Consider the following 21,992-nt stretch of genomic DNA (forward strand, 5'->3'; position numbering starts at 1 on the left):
TACTCCGTTGCAGAGCCTAGGAGCCGACCCGCTCCAGAGTCACTTACGGCAAAGATCTTGCGTCCGCCAGCGAATGGACACTCCACGCTTATTGCACTCCTCAGTGTAGGTGGCAATGGCAGTACAGAGACACTCACAGTCCCCTCCAGAGTCACAACTGCATGGAGACAGAAACCAGGAAAATCCTACTGTCATTCTTACCTAAATTGCAGGGAGGTGCATCGGGTCAAAATGGACTGGTGAACTTTACCCAACTGTTGTTTATTAGAGACAACTGAAATAACAAGAGAATGTGAAATGTGGAAAATCAACTATAGAAAAATATGCCATATTGTCGAGAGCATTACGAATGTGTTCGGTCATGTTGCAGGTGAAGGGTAGAGTAAGGTAGAAGAATGAAAATGGGCTTTGGAAGATAGAGGGTTGAAGATTAAAGGAGAATATGAGGTTTAATGATGATCAGGATTCAGACGTCGGCCTGCAATGGGAGCTATAGAATAGAGTGGATAACTTCTAAATATCTAGGATCAGTGGTGACACAAGATGGAGAATTAGGTTCAGATGTAACACACAGAATGCAGTGTGGATCAGACATTTGGGAAAATATATCAGTACTAGGGGGTTCACCCCCTGCTCGCTTCGCTTTCCAAACCCCTGGCCTGCACTACGCACCAGCCACTTCGCATCTCTGCCGCTCATATTTGGAAGAGAGGGGCTGAACACACCACAAGGAGATGTGGTCGCTCCTCCAAAACCCCCTCTTAAATGGTGATACAATGGGAAACAATTTTTTTTTTTACCTCCTCTTTGCTCGATCTGCTGTTGGCTTGCTGCTGCTATGTAATCTGCATCTCGCATGGCGCTTCGAACATTTAAAAACCTGTACAGCAGCTGTCTTCTCTTTGTCATTTGTTTCCAGCATGGTTAAATCTCTTGGCACAAAGTCTCGTCTCACGGGATGAGAGTTCTTGATATTTTTTAATTTATAATTTAAAAACGGAATAAGAATCTGAATATCTAACAACATCACATTAACATTCGATAAATTCTGAAAAGATTGATACCAAACATATACTGTATATGTAGGTTTTAAAATAAGCCCAATTTAAAGTATGAATATGTATATATATACTGCTCAAAAGAATTAAAGGAACACTTTTTAATCAGAGTATAGCATAAAGTCAATGAAACTTATGGGATATTAATCTGGTCAGTTAAGTAGCAGAGGGGGTTGTTAATCAGTTTCAGCTGCTGTGGTGTTAATGAAATTAACAACAGATGCACTAGAGGGGCAACAATGAGATGACCCCCAAAACAGGAATGGTTTAACAGGTGGAGGCCACTGACATTTTTCCCTCCTCATCTTTTCTGACTGTTTCTTCACTAGTTTTGCATTTGGCTACAGTCAGTGTCACTACTGGTAGCATGAGGCGATACCTGGACCCTACAGAGGTTGCACAGGTAGTCCAACTTCTCCAGGATGGCACATCAATACGTGTCATTGCCAGAAGGTTTGCTGTGTCTCCCTGCACAGTCTCAAGGGCATGGAGGAGATTCTAGGAGACAAGCAGTTACTCTAGGAGAGCTGGAGAGGGCCATAGAAGGTCCATAACCCATCAGCAGGACCAGTATCTGCTCCTTTGGGCAAGGAGGAAGAGGATGAGCACTGCCAGAGCCCCACAAAATGACCTCCAGCAGGCCACTGGTGTGAATGTCTCTGACCAAACAACCAGAAAGACTTCATGAGGGTGACCCAAGGGCCCCATGTCCTCTAATGGGCCCTGAGCTCACTGCCCAGCAGCATGCAGCTCGATTGGCATTCGCCATAGAATACCAGAATTGGCAGATGCACCACTGGTGCCCTGTGCTTTTTACAGATGACAGCAGGTTCACCCTGAGTACGTGACAGAAGTGAAAGGGTCTGGAGAAGCCATGGAGAACATTATGCTGCCTGTAACATCATTCAGCATGAGCAGTTTGGTGGTGGGTTAATGATTGTCTGGGGAGGCATATCCATGGAGGGTCACACAGACCGCTACAGGCTTGACAAAGGCACCTTGGCTGCCATTAGGTATCAGGATGAAATCCTTGGACCCATTGTCAGACCCTATGCTGGTACAGTGGCTCCTGGTGCACGACAATTCCTGGCCTCATGTGGTGAGAGTATGCAGGCAGTTCCTGGAGGATGAAGGAATTGATACCATTGACTGGCCACCACACTTTCCTGACCTAAATCCAATAGAACACCTCTGGGACATTATGTTTTGGTCCATCCAATGCCACCAGGTTGCACCTCAGACTGTCCAGGAGCTCAGTGATGCCCTGGTCCAGATCTGGGAGGAGATCCCCCACAACACCATCTGTTATCTCATTAGAAGCACGCACCGATGTTGTCAGGCATGTATACAAGAACACAGGGGCCATACAAAGTGCTGCGTACAATTTTGAGTTGCTGCAATTAAATTTGGGCAAAATGGACTAGCCTGCCACATCAGTTTTTCACTCTGATTTTTGGGGCGTCTTTGAATTCAGGGCTCTGTAGGTTGATCATTTTCATTTCCATCAAACGATGTGGCATCCTTTCGTTCCTAACACATTACCCAGTCTATATCAGTATAGATATCCAGGAGGATTTCTTTTTCCCATTTGAGATCTGATGTTTTCAAAGTGTTCCTTTAATTTTTTTGAGCAGTTTAGATATATATATATATATATATATATATATATATATATATATATAGAGAGAGAGAGAGAGAGAGAGAGAGAGAGAGAGAGAGAGAGAGAGAGAGTAGATTGTCCAATCAAAGAATTATGATGTATTTGAAAGGTAAAGATTTTTATGACAGCACTAATGATGTGTGGTGCTGAGAAACAACTAATAAAGGGAGCGCAGGAGAAGAAGATGGATGTAGCAGAAATGAGAGTGTTGAGATGGATGTGTGGAGTTATATTGAAGGACAGAATAAGAAATGAGACAGTCAGAGGTACAAAGACAGTGAGAGAGATATCTAAGAAAACACAGGAGAGTAGGATGAAGTGGCATGGACATGTGATGAGGAGAGGCAATGAAGATGTGGGCAAAGGAGTGATGGGAATGGACGTACAGGGGAAGAGAAGGCAGTGGAGACCAAAGCAGAGGTGGATGGATTAAGTAAAAGAAGATCTGAAAGAAAAGGGGTCTGACAGGTGAGGAGGTACAGGACCAAGCTGTATGGAGAGGTCTGATCGAATATATCAGCCCCATGTAGAAGTGGGAAAAGATGATAAGGAAGGGGGCAGGAAACTACCAGCTATGGTTTTCAGCAAATTTTTATTACTGCAATAGTAAAATAAAGAAATTAGTGTCCAGCCTGTTAGATGTAAAAGTAAATATCTTGTAAGCAATAATAATAATGTATTTTTTACAAATGTATTCATATGTGTTTCTATTAGAGTTCCCTCTCCTTTAAATGTAGGCCTAAGACCAGTTCTTGACTTTTAGGCTTAGGCCTATCAAAAAGTTTGGAGCTTTTGGAAGTTCTTGGGCCCCATTTCACAACGACGTGAAGAATGTGTGAAGTATGTGAGGTTGTGCTGTAACAATGCTGACACGAGACGATCGTTACCGCCAACCTGTCCTAATTTGCAGCAGATGATAAAAAGGATAGGCCAATATCACACCCTGTAGATCCCCCCGTGCACACCTTATTTTAAAATGTTCAATCAAACCTGATGCCGAAGAATTTATGGTCCAAGACATAAAAAAGATTAGTGCTCAATATCCATAAACACATGAGAAATATATTACATCACAGAAACGACAGGAGAAAAAAAAACATAACAAATCTTTCCATCTTCACCACTCAACCCAAAATATCCCTTATATGTGAGGATACAAAAAATATAATCTATATACAATAAGAATATCTTTCGCCCAGTTACCCTTTCAGAGCTTATAAGTAAGTCCACAGTTCCCGCCCCTGTGGGCAGCAGGTGAAACGAAGAGCACTAATAGATGCTGACTCCTAGCAGCGAAAAATCTTAACAGTAAAAGCTATACAGTCAGTCTACGCCATAATAAAGAACAGTAAGGTCTTCGAGAAGTTCACCCGAGTCCGTAGGAAATAGCGGAACGCCCAATTCACCAGACAAAAAAGAATTACCGACTTCCACCTAACCATCAGGGCTTGAGAAGCTCCAGGACTTTGTCTCATGGCCCAGGCAGATGCTGACCTGCTTCGTTTGATTTTCTTGGCTGACTTCTCTCCCTATAAGTGGCGCCCAGAAATGAAAAAAAAAAGGAAACCGGCAGTCCCACCTCTGGGGCACCGCTGTTCACCTCAGTCTGTAAATACAATCCCCACAAAACCCGATCGACAGCAGAAAATCTTATTATTTTTATTTATGTGGCAGCGCTACAGTGCCTGAGACAAGACACTCCGCTTTCCTGAGTTGGCTGAGGATGACTTTGAAAGCCAGAGATCAGGTATCATCACAGCCTGTCATGGGCTACCCTCAGTGGCCGATACACTACTTGGAAGTACAAGACATTTTATCAGTAAACTAACCTGCTCGGTATTCTTTAATGACATAACCTTCATAAACATTTGGTCTGGTGTGTGCTAAAGGAGGCATCACAGACAAAGATCTAACCTTGAGAAAGAAGGGGCAAATTGCGGACAGCCTGAATTACAGCCGTACAATCTGCCCAAGGTGGGTTGGTGAACAACAAGCAATATGTAATGACCTACTGATGGAATAGTATTGGCAAAAATAGAAGGACTGAAGTATCCCCTTGATGTTGCCCTGATTGTTATGCTAAGCAGGAGCTACAAAGAAGTTACAACGATGATAAGAACAGAATTATGTTGTGTCAATGTTTTCCATTAGACAGATAGATAGATAGATAGATAGATAGATAGATAGATAGATAGATAGATAGATAGATAGATAGATAGATAGATAGATAGATAGATAGATAGATAGATAGATTAAAAGTATAGTAGAAAATTGATAGAGTTTCAAAATATGCAACAGAATTTTCCTTCTACTTACCCACAAGCATCAAAGACACACCATTCATAAAACTGCTGGCTGGGAACCTCTTGATGGCAGGGTAAGAACAAGTCTTGGTTGATGATGCTGCATTTCTTTCTTGCCCATGTAGCACGGTGTGGATTGAGCTGTGAGGGCAAACATTTTGGATTTACTTGACAATCTGTAGATATGGTGGCTTATATGACTGGGGAGACAGATTGGTAATCACAAATTTGAGGGTTCACATTTTCTTCCATCTCCTTAGAAAATCATTTTATCTAACTTTGCTCCAGCAGGTTGAAGGTTGTTAGGGACACCCTTGCAATGGAAGGACAGGAGGAGACAGCCAGGCTGGGATCTCCACTTGGGTGCCACATACCAGGTATTGTAGTCCTAGGGGATAGCTCTAGTGGATCCTGTGGGAGCCACCATGGGAAGCTGCGGGATTTCGGATTCCCTTCTCCATAGGGCTCCAACTTCACCCAGAAGTACTATGTGGCCACAGCTTGACATCATGGGAAGCATTCCCTGATGCTAGATAAAAGGAGCTGCCTGCCTCACACTGAGGGGCCAGAGTTGGGAAGAGGAGGATGAAGCTTGCAAGGAGGCGTGGAGGAGGCAGTGACAGAGAAATGAGGAAGGAAAAAGTTATTTTATTGGGCTTCTAATTGTGCTTATTGCTTATACTTGTGGCTTTGGTGGGAAGCACTTGATAAAGAAGAGTTTCCCACGAATAAAGACTCTTTAGCCTTTTACACTTGAGTTTGTGCCTGCTTGTGTTGGGATTTTTGGGGAACTGGAGTGCCCCCTGGTGTTCACAAAGTTTATCTTTCCTAACATTCATTTCTTAAGCTCTCTTCTTCCATGATGTGGTCAAGGAGAGCTGGAGTAAATATGTTTATTCACACTGACAGTTTAGAATCACCAGATGTTGTGCATCATGCAGGTCATTGGGATGTAGGAAGAATTTGGTATATCCATCTACATTTGTTATAACTGTATCTTTGTTCTAGTGTTTTTCATTTAATGTTAATATTTGTAATTTTGCCCTGCTCCCTTATCTATTTTCACTCCATATTTATTATAATGTTTGCTGTCCAACCCGTCTAAAAGCCGCTGTCATCAATTTCATCGTGGCTCGTGTCACAGGCCTTCTGATGGGTCCTTCAGAACCATATATGGTAAATGTCGCCTGTGTGCCACAGTTCTGAACCGAGTCATTAACTTGTCTCCCTATTCCTTTTGTAAGTTTTTGGTCTTTTCAAGTAGTTTTTCGTGAATCTTTTTTTAAAAATTTGGTTCATGATTATCTCACTATAATCCATCCATCCATTATCCAACCCGCTATATCCTAACTACAGGGTCACGGAGGTCTGCTGGAGCCAATCCCAGCCAACAGAGCGCAAGGCAGGAAGAAACCCCGGGCATTGCGCCAGCCCACCGCAGGACACACACACACACAACAAGCACACACCAGGGACAATTTAGGACCGCCAATGCACCTAACCTGCATGTCTTTGGACTGTGGGAGGAAACCCACGCAGACACAAGGAGAACATGCAAACTCCACGCAGGGAGGACCTGGGAAGCAAACCCGGGTCTCCTAACTGTGAGGCAGCAGCGCTGCCCACTGCGCCACTGTGCCACCCCACTATAATCCTTTATTTAAAAATAAAAAACAAAACAAAATAGACTGTAATTTCAAACTTGACAAGGGATGCCTGCCTTTCCATTGGATGGCAGTGGTTATGTCACAGACCAGTAAATGTGTACACACTTATATGCCCAGCCACTACAGCAACAGCCAAAAAAACCCAAAACACATACAAAGACAGTAATAAAATATAACATTCAATTGTCAACTTGCTTAATGCAGGGCAGGGCTGGAGGGTGTCAAAATCTATTTCAGCAGGACCAGGTGGAAAACAGGAAGCAACCTTAATACTCCAAGGCCTACTTAAGAGTCTAACGATTAACAAGATATCAATGGGAGGTCGAGCTTTCAGCGACAGGGCCCTAAAGCTGAAGAATGATCTTCCTCCTTATAATATAAAAGAGATGTCCCTTTAGTCTCAGCTTTTAAATCTGGCAGAAGACTTATAATTTTAGTCTGGGGTACCCTGACTAGAGCTGCTGATTAGCTGTGCATACTGCATCTCTGTTTTGTTAGTCAATTGTAAAAAAATAAAGAGCAATACAATTGTAATAGCCAATTTTAGAAAGTTAATATTAATTTTAAATTCACACAAGTGTTTGCTTATATGTTTCATATAGTTTCTTGGATTGTGGTATAATCTTTTACCCCCTGTAAGCTTGCATGTAATGGAACATTCATAGCCATACCTGTAAAAACAAACAAAGTGTTAAATAATCCAGTTAGGAAATTGTCTCTCAGCTTGAAGTATGGACTGTTAGATTAGCTTACAGGTAGTAAAGTGACATACCTTTTTCTGGCCGTTTTACAAATATTTTATAAAAATATGAACATTTGAAAGTATGACTGCATGACCATATAGAGAGAGAGATGAAACAAGATAAGTAAGAAGTGACCACACGGGGGCCCCAGAGATTAGAACATTAGAACACTCTAGATGAGAACAGGCCATTCAGACCAACAAAGCTCGCCAGTCCTATCCACTTGTTTTCTCCAAGAAAACATCAAGTCGAGTTTTGAAAGTCCCTAACGTCTTACTGTCTACCACACTACTTGGTAGCTTATTCCAAGTGTCTATCGTTCTTTGTGTAAAGAAAAACTTCCTAATGTTTGTGCAAAATTTACCCTTAACAAGTTTCCAACTGTGTCCCCGTGTTCTTGATGAGCTCATTTTAAAATACAAGTCTCGATCCACTGTACTAATTCCCTTCATAATTTTAAACACTTCAATCATGTCACCTCTTAATCTTCTTTTGCTTAAACTGTAAAGGCTCAGCTCTTTTAATCTTTCCTCATAATTCAACCCCTGTAGTCCTGGAATCAGCCTAGTCGATCTTCTCTGGACCTTTCTAGTCCTGCTATGTCCTTTTTGTAGCCTGGAGACCAAAACTGCACACAGTACTCCAGATGAGGCCTCACCAGTGCATTATAAAGCTTGAGCAGAACCTCCTGTGACTTGTACTCCACACATCAAGGCGCTATATAACCTAACATTCTGTTAGCCTTCTTAATGGCTTCTGAACACTGTTGGGAAGTTGATAGCTTTGAGTCCACTATGACTCCTAAATCCTTCTCATAAGGTGTACTCTCGATTTTCTGACCGCCCATTGTGTATTCAAACCTAATATTTTTACTTCCTATGTGTAATACTTTACATTTACTGACATTAAATTTCATCTGCCACAAATCTGCCCAAGCCTGTATGCTATCCAAGTCCTTCTGTAATGATATAACGGATTCCAAATTATCTGCTAATCCACCTATCTTGGTATCATCTGCAAACTTAACCAGCTTGTTACTTATATTCCTATCTAAATCATTTATATTTATTAAATATATCAGCGGTTCTGGCACTGACCCCTGCTGGTCACCACTCTTAACATCGGCCAGTTCTGATGAGGTTCCTCGCACCATCACCCTCTGCTTCCTGTGTCTGAGCCAATTCTGCACCCATCTAAAAACATCACCCTGAACTTCCACTTCTTTTAACTTGATGCCCAACCTCTCATGTGGCACCTTATCAAATGCTTTCTGAAAGTCCAGATAAATAATATCATAAGCTCCACTTTGATCGTATGCTTTTGCTGCAACCTCATAGAATTCCAACATGTTAGTAAAACACGACCTCCCTCTTCTGAACCCATGCTGACTGTTCAGAATAACTCCTGTCCTTGTCATGTGTTGCTCAATCTTATCCTTAATAATTCCTTCCATTAATTTTCCTGTGATGCATGTTAAGCTTACTGGCCTATAGTTGCTTGGATCTGCCCTGTCACCCTTTTTATATAATGGGATGATATTTGCCATTTTCCAGTCCTTTGGAATCTCTCCAGTGCGCAGTGACTTCCTAAAATATGTGTCAAGGGTTTATATCTGTACTCACTAGCCTCCTTAAGAACACGAGGATAAATATTATCTGGGCCTGGTGATTTGTTTGATTTCATCTTATTTAATCTGAGCAGCACTTCTCCCTCTACAATTTCCAAATCCCTCAGTACCTCCTTAGTAGTTGCGTTTACCTCTGGCAGGTTATCCACTTGCTCACTTGTAAACACCTCAGAAAAATGTAAGTTTAGGGCATTTCTATTTCCCTGTCTGTATCTTTTAATTCCCCTTTACTATTCCTGATGAACTTGACCTCCTCTTTAACTGTTCTTTTACTACTAAAATACTGAAAGAATCTCTTGGGGTCTTCTTTCACCTTATCTGCTATATTCCACTCCACCTGTCTTTTAGCCTCTCTGATATCCTTCTTAATGGTTGCCCAACCCCAGACATAACCTCATGAACACAAGAAGTTTTATTTTACAGCTACCTTCCACAAATGTTCCAGAAGTATAATAAACACAAATCCTTCCATGATATCTTGTTTCTTTTTCCTCCTCTCCATCTCCCAGGTGATGTTTGTCCACTTCCACCCGACTCTGACTCGCCTGAATGAGGTTGAGCAGATTTTTTTATCCCGGACCCAGGAGTATTTTTGTTGCTAGGACATGGCCTGATGGAAGCACTTCCTGGTCAAATGGAAGTCCAGTAAAGCAGGGTTGAGGAATCCCTGTAGCAGCCCCTGGTGGCCCCAATGAACTTGACAAGGCTGTTCTTGAGGACTACAATATCCAGTGTACAACCATCCAAGGAAGCTGCCTCATATTGTGTTAGGGGAGTCCATAGTCCTGCTGGGTTGTCTCCCCCTGTTTTTACATGTTATGCTGGGTATTGTCCCTGGGTCCAACCTCTGTCTTCTGGGTGAGATTTTTTGTAATTTCAATTTTTTCTCTTTTTGCTTGAATTTCATTAAAACTTTTAAAGTAAAGATACTTGTACTGTGGAATAATTTGGAAATATGTTACACTATTGCCTGAATTGGTTTCTATGAAGTAAGGTGAAGTTGCAGAATTGTGGAAAGTTTGGACAAATACAGCGACAACAGTAATGATGAATTGTTACTAACCCGCCTCTATTCTGTTTCTATTCTCACTATCCTGTTATGCCTGCTTCTCTACTGACAAGCTGTTCTCCTGCACATTGAAATGTTGTGTCAGGTAAAGGAGCATTGGAATCATCAGAATAGTTGGTCCAGTACATACTCCACTATAGAATGACCAGGAGTGGGTGGGCTAGTGTTGGACAAGTGCTAAAATTTTGACTACAGTTTTCTGACCTCAGTACCGGTACCAAAACAGCTCCAAATGCAAAATATTGGATAACTCTAAAATGCCCCCATCTTACTCCAGCCTCTTTGGTGTGCCACACAATTGTCTCACCTCCCTGGCGTGCCACGCCATCGTGATGCTTGTGGAAGAATATATGCTCAACTTGTGTTGTATTTATGTCGATATGTGTCTCTATTCAGGGTTTGTATTCCTCTCTGTAAGTTTTAAATCTAATTGTCCTGACTTGACATGAAAACAGGTAAGTAGTTTGTTGAGTTAAACCGGGAGGAGCATGCAAAGGGGAAACCAAACGAAAATAAAAATAAAACGACATGAGTAAAAACCAGACGAGAGGCAAAAATCGCAGTCAAAAACCAGTTAAGACACAAAAAAAGTCACGCCTGGACAAACTTGTTAAGAAGGCAGGCTCTATTGTAGGAGCAAAGTTGGACAGTTTAACATCTGTGGCAGAGCGACGGGCGCTGAGCAAACTCCTGTCAATCATGGAGAATCCACTGCATCCACTGAACAGTGTCATCTCCAGGCAGAGGAGCAGCTTTAGTGACAGACTTTTGTCACCGTCCTGCTCCACTGACAGACTGAGGAGATCGTTCCTACCCCACACTATGCGACTCTTCAATTCCACCCGGGGGAGTAAATGCTAACATTATTTAAAGTTATTGTCTGCTTTTACATGCATTTTAATTACTATTTAATTTAATATTGTTTTTTGTATCAGTATACTGCTGCTGGATTATGTGAATTTCCCCTTGGGATTAATAAAGTATCTATCTATCTATCTATCTATCTATCTATCTATCTATCTATCTATCTATCTATCTATCTATCTATCTATCTACAGCCATGGCCGAAATTATCGGCACCCCTGGAATTTTCCCAGAAAATGCACCATTTCTCCCCGAAAAATTGTTGCAATTACAAATGTTCTGGTATACACATGTTTATTTCCTTTATATGTATTGGAACAACACAAAAAACAGAGAAAAAAAAGCCAAATCTGACATCATGTCACACAGAACTCCAAAAATGTACATATAATAAACATGTGTATACCAAAACATTTGGAATTGCAAAAATATTCTGGGAGAAATGGTGCATTTTCTGGGAAAATTCCAGGGGTGCCGGTAATTTCGGCCATGACTGTGTCTATCTATCTATCTATCTATCTATCTATCTATCTATCTATCTATCTATGAGGGGGTACCCAAAAATAACCAGAATTGAAAAAAAAAAATTTTATAATTCTTACTTACTGAAACTTTAGTCTCCTTCAAAGCATTCTCCATGTGAATGAATGCACTCGTCCCAACGGTTTTCCCACTGGTGGAAACATTTTTGGAATTGCTGAAGAAGAAGGTTGTCCAAGGCATGCAGCGATTTTTCTTTGACGCTTTCCTTTGAGTTCTTTTTTCATATGCGGGAATAAGAACTGTGTCTATCTATCTATCTATCTATCTATCTATCTATCTATCTATCTATCTATCTATCTATCTATCTATCTATCTATCTATCTATCTATCTATCTATCTATCTATCTATCTATCTATCTAAAAATAATCACAAGAGAATTCAAAAAGGTAAAGTAGCTTTGAGGGTAAGGATCTGCACTGGCAATTGGAAGGTTGCCGGTTCGAATCCCGTAAATGCCAATAGGGACTCTGCTCTGTTGGGCTCTTCAGCAAGACCCTTGATCTGCAATTGCTGAGTGCTTTGAGTAGTGAGGAAAGTGCTAAATAAATGCAAAGAGTTATTATTATTAAAGATGGTTTTATCTGAAGATCAGGTGAGGCTCACTGAGACGTTTTATCTCGTCTAATGATTAATTCAGAGTCACAACCCCAGAGACAACACCCCTAGAAACACAGGACACGACCCTGTCAACGGTACACAAAATGGCTTCCATATCAGGAAAAGGCTATAAGACCCGAAATTTCAGCCCTAATCATGACAACGATCACTAGTAAAATAGATTTTGTTGTTTAACAAGTAATAACTGGTTTCATGTATGTTAAATAGTTTCATACTAGTTGTTTTCTTTAAGCTTTAACCAAATGGTTAAAAAAGTGGTGGCTCTGAGGCTAAGGATCTGTGCTGGTATCCAGAACGTTGCTGGTTCGAATCCCCATCACTGCCAAAAGAGATCCTACTCTGCTGGGCCCTTGAGCAAAACCCTTAACCTGCAATTGCTCCAGGGGCGCTGTACAATGGCTGACCCTGCTCTCTGACCCCAAGGGGTATGCGAAAACTAACAAATTCCTAATATGAGAAATTGTATAAGGTGAAATAAAAAACAAAAATGCATCTTTTATAGGTACTTACTAAATATATCATACCAATAAAATATTTCCACAGGGGGTCATTAGAGTGATGTGAAAGTGATGTGACTTATGTCATGTTTTTGTAATGTTGAAGAATATTTGGTCAAATTTGTAGCCAAGCTGCCCGCAGAGAGCAGACAGAAAGACTGGTAAGAAATGTCCCATAACTTAGCAAACTGCCCTTTAAGTCTACTGGTGGGAAGACTCCCAGGAGACAGCTGGCAACCAAGGCTGTCTGCAAAAGTGCCCCTTCTACTGGTGGAGTTAAGAAGCCTCCTCGCTACAAACCAGGTACAGTAGCCCTTCATGAAATCAGACGTCACCAGAAATCCACTGAGAGGTTCATTCACAAGCTTCCCTTCCAACACTTGCTGCATGAAATTGCCCAGGATTTTAATACGCTACGCTACCAGAGAGCTTAACGATAATCAAATGAGGCATATCTGGTCAGCCTGTTTGAAGACACTAATCTGTGTGCTGCTCATGCCAAACATGTCACAGTCATGCCAGCTAGCTTGCCAAAAGCGTGGAGTGCGTGACTAAGCTTCCAACTGTTATGTGAAACCTTGGCATACTCAAATACACATAAAATACATGGAATGGAGGAACATTTAAAAAGATAGTATAGTAAAACCTTGGATTGCGAGTAAATTAGTCTGTGAGTGTTTTGCAAGAGAAGCTAAAATTTTTAATACATTTTAACTTGATAAACGAGCGAGGTCTTGCAATACGAGTAGTACGTATATGCTTTGCCTGCTGAGTGTCACGTGATCACAGCTGATCCAATGGTGGTTCTCTCTTTCTCATAGTGGGATTGTAGATAATCGTCTACCATTCTCGGTCCCAGTTGGCGTGCCTCACTCGTATAGTCAACATCCGTACGAGCGTATAATGTTTACTACAGCATTGTGACCGCGTGTGTGTGCTGCAACATGTGAGTCCCTGTCATGCACCCCAAAACACGAGGCTGGGTCTCAGAAATCGCCTTAGTCAATGGGTGGGCCTCTCTGGCAGTGTCTTAAATTGGTTTGAATCCTACCTGGCAGGGACAAAATTCTTTGTTAGTTGTGGTAATTATAACTCAAAGACACATGATATCCGATATGGTGTTCCACAAGGCTCTATCCTGGGTCCGCTGCTCTTCTCAATCTACATGCTTCCGTTAGGTCAGATTATCTCAGGGCACAACGTGAGCTACCACAGCTATGCTGATGACACACAGCTGTACTTATCAATAGCACCTGATGACTTCGACTCTCTTGATTCACTAGCACAACATCTGACTTCTATCTCAGGATGAATAATAACTTTCTCAAGTTAAATAAAGAGAAAAATGAAATCTTAGTGATTGGCAATAATGGATACAATGAGGCTATTAAAAATAAACTGGATACATTAGGATTAAAAGTCAAGACGGAGGTAAAAAGCTTAGGGGTAATTGTTGACTGTAATCTGAATTTTAAATCGCATATTAATCAGATCACTAGGACAGCATTTTTTCAACTAAGAAACATAGCAAAAGTTAGACCTCTTATATCATTGAAAGATGCTGAGAAATTAACGCACTCCTCTCAGGACTACCCAAAAAAGACATAAATCGTTTGCAACGAGTGCAGAATGCAGCTGCTAGAATCCTAACTGGGAAAAGAAAATCCGAGCACATTTCTCCAGTTTTAATGTCACTACACTGGTTACCTGTGTCTTTCAGAATTGACTTTAAAATTCTGTTTATGGTTTATAAAGCCTTAAATAATCTCACTACATCTTATATATCGGAATATCTCACACCTTATATTCCAAATCGTAACCTTAGATCCTCAAATGAGTGTCTCCTTAGAATTCCAAAAGCTAAACTTAAAAGAAGTGGTGAGGCTGGCGGCCTTCTGCTGTTATGCACCTAAAATCTGGAATAGCCTGCCAATAGGAATTCGCCAGGCTAATACAGTGGAGCACTTTAAAACACTGCTGAAAACATACAGTAATCCCTCGCTATATTGCGCTTCGACTTTCGCGGCTTCACTCTATCGCGGATTTTAAATGTAAGCATATCTAAATATATATCACGGATTTTTCACTGGTTCGCGGATTTCTGCGGACAATGGGTCTTTTAATTTATGGTACATGCTTCCTCAGTTTGTTTGCCCAGTTGATTTCATACAAGGGACGCTATTGGCGGATGGCTTAGAAGCTACCCAATCAGAGCATGTATTACATATTAACTAAAACTCCTCAATGCTATAAGATATGCCTCCTGCGCGGTGCTCGATTGTTTGCTTGTCTCTGCCTCTCTCTCACCCTCTCTGACATTCTCTGCGCCTGACGGAGGGGCTGTGAGCAGAGGTGCTGTTTGCACAGAAGCTGTTTGCCTAGTGGATATGGACGCTCCTCTAAAAAATGGTGCTTTATCGCGGTGCTTCCAAAAGCATACTTATTGATTTTTTGATTGTTTGCTTTAATCTCTCTCTCTCTCTCTCTCTCTGACGTTCTCTGCGCCTGACGGAGGAGATGTGAGCAGAGGGGCTGTTTGCACAGAGGCTGTTTGCTTAGAAGATACTGACGCTCCTCTAAAAAATGCCGCTTTATTGCTGTGCTTTGGAATACTTAAAAGCACACGTATTGATTTTTTGATTGTTTGCTTTTCTTTGCGAGCTCTCTCTCTCTCTCTCTCTGAAATTCTCTGCTCCTGAAGAGAAGAAGATCTATTTGCATTCTTTTAATTGTGAGAAAGAACTGTCATCTCTGTCTTGTCATGAAGCACAGTTTAAACTTTTGACTAAAGGGTGTTATTTCATGTCTAGAGGGCTCTAATAACGTTAACAGTGTGGGAGAGTTTATAAGGACTTAAAATATAAAAATAACTATACAAACATATGGTTTCTACTTCACAGATTTTCATCTATCGCGGAGGGTTCTGGAACGCAACCCCCACGATCGAGGAGGGATTGCTGTATTACTTTAAAATGGCCTTTTTATAACTTCAATTTAACTTAATTTAACTTAATCCTGATACTCTATATGTTCAATTTCCTCATAATAACTACTCATGGTGGCTCTAAAATCCGTACCGACCCCAACTCTCTTTTCTGTTTCTTTTTCCGGTTTCTTTGTGGTGGTGACCTGCGCCACCTCCACCTACTCAAAGTTTCATGATGCTCCAACATTAATGGATGGATTAAAAGCCAGAAGTCTACGTGACCATCATCATCAAGTCCTTCCGTGAGAACCCTAAATCCAAAGAGGACTGTTTCATTTATGTTAGGTAGAACGCCCAGAGGGGACTGGGCGGTCTCATGGTCTGGAATCCCTACCGATTTTATTTTTTCTCCAGCCGTCTGGAGTTTTTTTTTTGTTTTTTCTGTCCACCCTGGGCATTGAACCTTACTCTTATTCGATGTTAATTAATGTTGACTTATTTTGTTTTCTTATTGTGTCTTTTATTTTTCTATTCTTTTATTATGTAAAGCATTTTGAGCTACTGTTTGTATGAAAATGTGCTATAGAAATAAATGTTGTTGTTGTTGTAGTACTTTAGCAAAACCAGCTTTATTGAGATAGAAATAGGAACAGCACGGTTATTTATTGTAGCGGGATCTGCCACTGTCCTATACACAGACACAGCAATCAGGCAGGGTCGGGGGTGCCAGGTTAATGGCCAAGTAATCCTGTGCCCTGCAATTATAATGTTCTGTGCATCGCCCATCGATGGCAGACGCTTATAGCATGACTGCGATCTTTTTGGAGTCGCTTTTGCGGCAAACTGCTACAGCGCTGGGAGCCTTGCGGTTGCTTCGGGACGCTGCTCTGTGTGTCGTGCCGTTGGGGGGGAATCCCAAAGAATTTAGAAACCTTACAGTGCGTAAAGCATTTTTTTTATTTTGTGTCCAAGTGTAGTGACTCTTCAGGCAAAAGCAACTGTCATTGGAGAGGATCCTTGTTACAGTCGCAAAAAAAGAAAAAGATTCCAGTGAGCCAACAGATAACAGGGATTCCGTTAGTTAGAGCGAAAGTCGTCCTACGCAATAATCCTCCTCTCTCTCTTCTCCCTCACACCAGCCATAATTCTTTTCAAAGGTAAAGTGCAGGTTAATTTGTTTTATGTATTTTTACTTTATATTTTGTATTAATCATTTTTATATGAATATTTTTGGGTTGTTGAACGAATCATCTGAGTTTCGATTATTTCTTATGAGGAAATTCGCTTTGATATACGAGTGCTTTGGATTACAAGCACAATTATGGTCGCAAACCAAGGCAGCCACTGTACATGATTACAAAAACAGCAGAAAATATCTAAAACATTAATCATTCAAAAATGACAGCAAAACACAAAATTTACATTACATTTAGGCCATTATTTAACATTTGCTTCATGTCAGCTGTTCATGAAGCGGTTCTTGGTTAAAATATGTGATATGGCAGGATTAGATTGTGCATTTAATGACATTTGTATAACACGTTACTACTTACCGTGCATGGGTGTTGCTGAACATCATTCTGCACTTCAGGGCAACTCTGGCTGACCCTCCAAGAATTTCCAAAAAGATCTGCAGTGGGCTCTACAACTCCCTGCCGAGTGGTGAAGTCATTCTCTGTATCACCATCAAAATTCCCACACAATCCACTTACTCGTCCCTGGAACACTGGATCCAGTTTCAGATAAACTCTTGTACCTGTTGATGAAATCATGCACTGATGTCATCCTATTTTTGAATAACATGACGGGTTCAAACGTTTTAGGACTTGGGCTTAAGGGGGCTTTGGATTGTTCAGTCCTGGCAGTTGATTTGTGCCTTGAATCTCTTTATTGTCTTTTAGAATTCACAATAAATACAGCAGAACCAGTTTTCTCAGTTTCAGTTACCCATAATTTACCGTGGCCCGAAAATTCTAAATGGGAAATTCTGGGAAAAAAAAACTATTCCTAAGTTTAAAATTGTGCATGTAAGAGCCAAATCTTTTAAGTTCATGTTAACAGTAAACCTAGCTGGGTTTTTACTTAATGTGAATAGAATGTAGCCTTCACCTAGATAATGGGATAGTCAGCTTACCCTCTTATAAGCTAACAAGTTAATGGCAGGTTCTTAATGCTCTGCCATATTTCTGTATTTAGACAACAGAGATCTAAGAAGAAACATGAACTGTTAGGCAGAAAGGCTTATATGGGCATATAGTCCTCTGACCGCATGTACATACCGTAGGTCAAACGTAGATTCTAGCGTAAGTGATCACAGATAGAAACTTTAAGAAATGTAAACTAGCATTAAATGGAACATTATGGACAATAATTTGTTTCTTTTTTTTCAACTTTCTTCTTTATTTTTTGTGTGAACTGTTCGCTTTGAATTTTACTAAAACTTTTAAAACAAAGACACTTGGACTGTGGAGTTTTTTTTTTTTTGTTTTTACTGAACAAGTTATACTAACAGCTGGAAAGCCTTTCTAGTAGCTAAATTCTGAACTTTCTGAAAACTCCATGGGATTTCTTGGTGAATTTAACCTTGGGATTAATAAAGTATCTACCCCACGTCTCGACTCCAACTACCCAAATGAGGCAGATTTTGAAGTCAGATCTGAGGTTACTTTCAGTGATACAAAATTGCACAATGGAAACACTTCTGGGATAGGCAGGAGCTCTGCTAAAGCAGGAGGTCTTCCTTTGTAGCACATCCATGGACCCCAACAGGGCTGCTGTTTCAAACTTCAGGTCCTATGACACTGTCCAAACTGGCACCACGCCAGATGTCCACTCTATCTATCTATCTATCTATCTATTATATAGTGCCTTTCATATCTATCTGTCTATCTATCTATCTATCCATCCATCCATCCATCCATTATCCAACCTGCTATATCCTAACACAGGGTCTATCTATCTATCTATCTATCTATCTATCTATCTATCTATCTATCTATCTATCTATCTATCTATCTATCATATAGTGCCTTTCACTCTCTATCTATCTATCTATCTATCTATCTGTCTAACCCTTGGGCTACAGCGTGCCATTCTGAGCAAATGTTTTTACCACTTTGGATACCTGGCACCCTGTTTGCTTTGCTGCATCCTGTGTACGGTGTTCGGCAAAAATCTAGTGCATGCCAGCATGCCTCTGTGTCTGACATCTTATCACCACAGTGATGATTTCATTCGAGAGAGGGAAGGAGGAAAATGTGAGAGAGACATCATGCAGGGACTGTACAAGGACCCTTACTCAGCCGGGACGCCAGTATGATGGAAGGACAGGGGATGACAAGTTATTCAGGTCATTGCCTTCTCCAAAGCTCTAGGTGTGGGCCGGGTTATGGAATGACTACGGAGACCCACAAGGCATACTGGGAATTGTAGTTTTCTGGGTCATCCATGTTGTTTTTTTCTGGGTGCCACCAGGAGGCACTGAAGGGTCTAGTGAGCCCAGTTTTGTGGGGTTTCAAACATACAAGAAGCCACACTCAAGGGACACCAGAAGTACTCTTGGGTTTTGCATAAAAGGAGCAGCCTGCTTCAAAATGGAGAGCCACAGTCAGCAGGAGGAAGGAGAAACTTGCCTGGAGGAGCGGAGGAGAGACGGAAGGATTGCTGAGTATTTAGTTTGTGTGTTTTGTAGCCCTGTGTCCAAGGTTTGAAAAAAGAGTAAACCTCTAAAGCAGAGTGCAACTTGTGTGCTGCTACTGCTACGCCCCCTGGTAGTCACAAGTATAATAATACACGCTGTATTTTATTATTATTTAATGTTGGTCATTTCTTATTGTGTGTAATTTGTCAATGAAACTTTATAATAGGTATGTGTGTGAATAAAAAACTACGTATATTTAGGGTTTGCTTCTATCCGTAGTTTCAGTCATTTGTTGCAGGTTTTGATACGTTTCAGCTGCAGATTCATGGGGGACCACTGTAATCAGTTCATGAAAGAATCTAAAATACTTTAATGCGATAAAATTCATAAGAGCACCTCATTCTTTTGTTGCAATGGTAAAAGTAATAGCAAGCAAATCAATTTCAACTCTTACCTCCATCCCACAGCAGAGCGAGTCCTAGTTTCAAAGTGACAGTGATGAAGAGGCCGGCTCTGTCTACCTTCAACCCACTTCCGCTGTACGTTTTGGGCAGTCTCACCGACACACTGTTCACGGTCACAGCTCTCCCTGGAATGAGGAGGACACTGGGATGGCATTCGGGTTTAAAAACACCGACCATATTTTAAAAATTAGACACTGGGTTAGATCAGGTATGTTTTATTTCTGGCCCCTGTTGTAAACTAAAGTACGGCTCCACAATCCTTCTGAGAGATTACTTCAAAAACAGACAACCGCCCCGCTCGCTGTCAAAGACTGATAAATAGTATGCATGATTGTGAGAAATGACAATTTTGCATATTTTCTGTGTTGTGAAAGATGAGGTGACAGATTTTAATGTCATATTTTATTTTTCCTACCTTGAGGTATACCTGGGTAACTCAATAATTATCTGCACTGCCGTGATCATTTTGTGTAGGTTGGCTGTGCAGCTTTCCCTGTGTACATGTGGTGACATAGTGTGTCATAGCGGTAAAGGTTCAACCTTAATCCGTCAGTTTCTCTTGTTGCTTTGTAGATTGTAAGATATGGCCGGCCATGTACCCCGGCCAATACCTCCAGGCCGCCAGATGGAGCCCTCCTTGCAGCGTAGAGGTGCCCCAAATGCCAGCAGGGAATTATGGACAGTGGTCTTTAAATGCACAGCACTGCTGGATACCATGGGGGCCGCCAGGAGTCGCTGCAGGGAGGCCCAGGGAATATTTTCCCTACACTCCGGAAGTACGTCCCACTCACATTGGCAGAAGTAATGATGTGCTTCCGGGATGAAGAAAAGAGAAGTTTTTACCTGACCCGGAAGTGATAGAAAGTCACATGGACTGAGGGACAAACACTTCCGGGTCAAGGAGTATAAAGGACTCAGGGAGATCCCAGACAGACGAGCTGAGTTGGGAGGCAGGGTGGCTAAGCGTCTGGGAGATTGAAGGATTTGGTTATTGTTTATTGGTTTATTGAGTATTTGGGAGTGGAGGGTGCTTTGTGCACTTTATTATTATAATAAATAACTATTTGGACTTTTATCTGGTGTCTGAAGTGGTGTCTGAGGGTGCAAGGGTGCGAGCATACCCTTAATCTGTCACAAGATATAAACATGGCTGCTCAACTCTCGATTTGCACCGAAGAAGAGCAGTGAGCAGTGATCTGCTTTTTGGTGTACCAGGAACTGAAATCCTTGTTAGTTTTTCAGAATCATGGTATGGTTGCTCGATGTTGTCATTGTTAGTGGACATGGACAGGCCTGATCCTTCTTTATGCTTAGCACCTATCCAACCATTTTTGGACTTCTCAATCCATTCATAAACACTACACCATGGTAAAACACTCCACACTGGGCAGAAATTCTTCTATGGATTTTTGCCCCAGTACACCTTCTGGCCTAAAAGCAGATAATCCGTAATTATAATTCTAATGTCATAGAAAGTCAGTTACTTCAGATAAAGAAGAAAGAAGTTTTGAGGTAAAGAAGACCAACATCTCAAGGTTAGGAAGACAGACATTTTGAGAGAAGGTAGTGACACTCACTGGTCATAGCACTGGAGAGAGTGACGATTCTAAATTGTCTGTACCAGGGGTCTCCAACCATTCTTCCCCTGTGAGCTACTTTTACAAAAAGAAAATGGCCGAGAGCGCCTCATGTTTTCTAACGTTTATTCTCATCGCTTATTTCAACCCAATCAAACTGAATAAGCTCGTTTTGCCTGAACATTTACAAAATGTTGGTGTCCACAGGTCACATTTTGCATTAAAACATTAGTTCACCTGCAAGTGCATTTTGAATGTCTGTATGCATTTTCTAGTGTATCTGTAAAAGAAGAATGTTCTCCTCAGTACCACGTATCCTGTGTGATTTTTCCTTTTTCTTTAGACAGTCTGATTTATGAACTAACAAAAATATGTTGCCACATAATGATGTCCTAAGCTGTTTTTTTCTGTTAAGTTCCTCAAATTGAACTTTCAGTCTAATGAGGTCATGAGTGCAGGGTGTCTGGTTTATGATTTGATTTAGGGACATAAATAAAAGTTGCTTAGCTTAGATATTGCTTAACTTTTAAAATGTGACTACTAGAATGTTTCCTGTCTTATAAATCATGAGATAAAGTTGAATAAATCTGTAGATCGGGGTGCAGATTAGCCGGCTGTGGCAGCGTCTGTACCTCTCTGCTTTCCACGACTCTTAATAAATAAGAACTGAAAGAAAAGATAACTTTCGCCTGCTGTCAAGTTGCATTCAATCGCTGACATGTCTCACACTACTGA

At 41.1% G+C, this 21,992-nt stretch overlaps 1 protein-coding gene across 1 annotated transcript in view; it reads right to left on the reverse strand.

Annotated features, from left to right (window-relative positions):
• scospondin (subcommissural organ spondin) overlaps positions 1-21,992 on the reverse strand; it is a 417,078-nt gene that overhangs the window by 322,563 nt on the left and 72,523 nt on the right. The window contains exons 21-24 of the mRNA XM_039754138.1: positions 19,671-19,805; positions 17,130-17,332; positions 5,035-5,162; positions 48-157 (exon numbers count right to left, since the gene is read on the reverse strand). Coding sequence (XP_039610072.1) covers positions 48-157; positions 5,035-5,162; positions 17,130-17,332; positions 19,671-19,805 — 576 coding nt within the window. The remainder of the gene's footprint in view (positions 1-47; positions 158-5,034; positions 5,163-17,129; positions 17,333-19,670; positions 19,806-21,992) is intronic.

The sequence above is a fragment of the Polypterus senegalus genome, chromosome 5 (genome assembly GCF_016835505.1).
Source record: "Polypterus senegalus isolate Bchr_013 chromosome 5, ASM1683550v1, whole genome shotgun sequence".
Lineage (NCBI taxonomy): Eukaryota > Metazoa > Chordata > Cladistia > Polypteriformes > Polypteridae > Polypterus > Polypterus senegalus.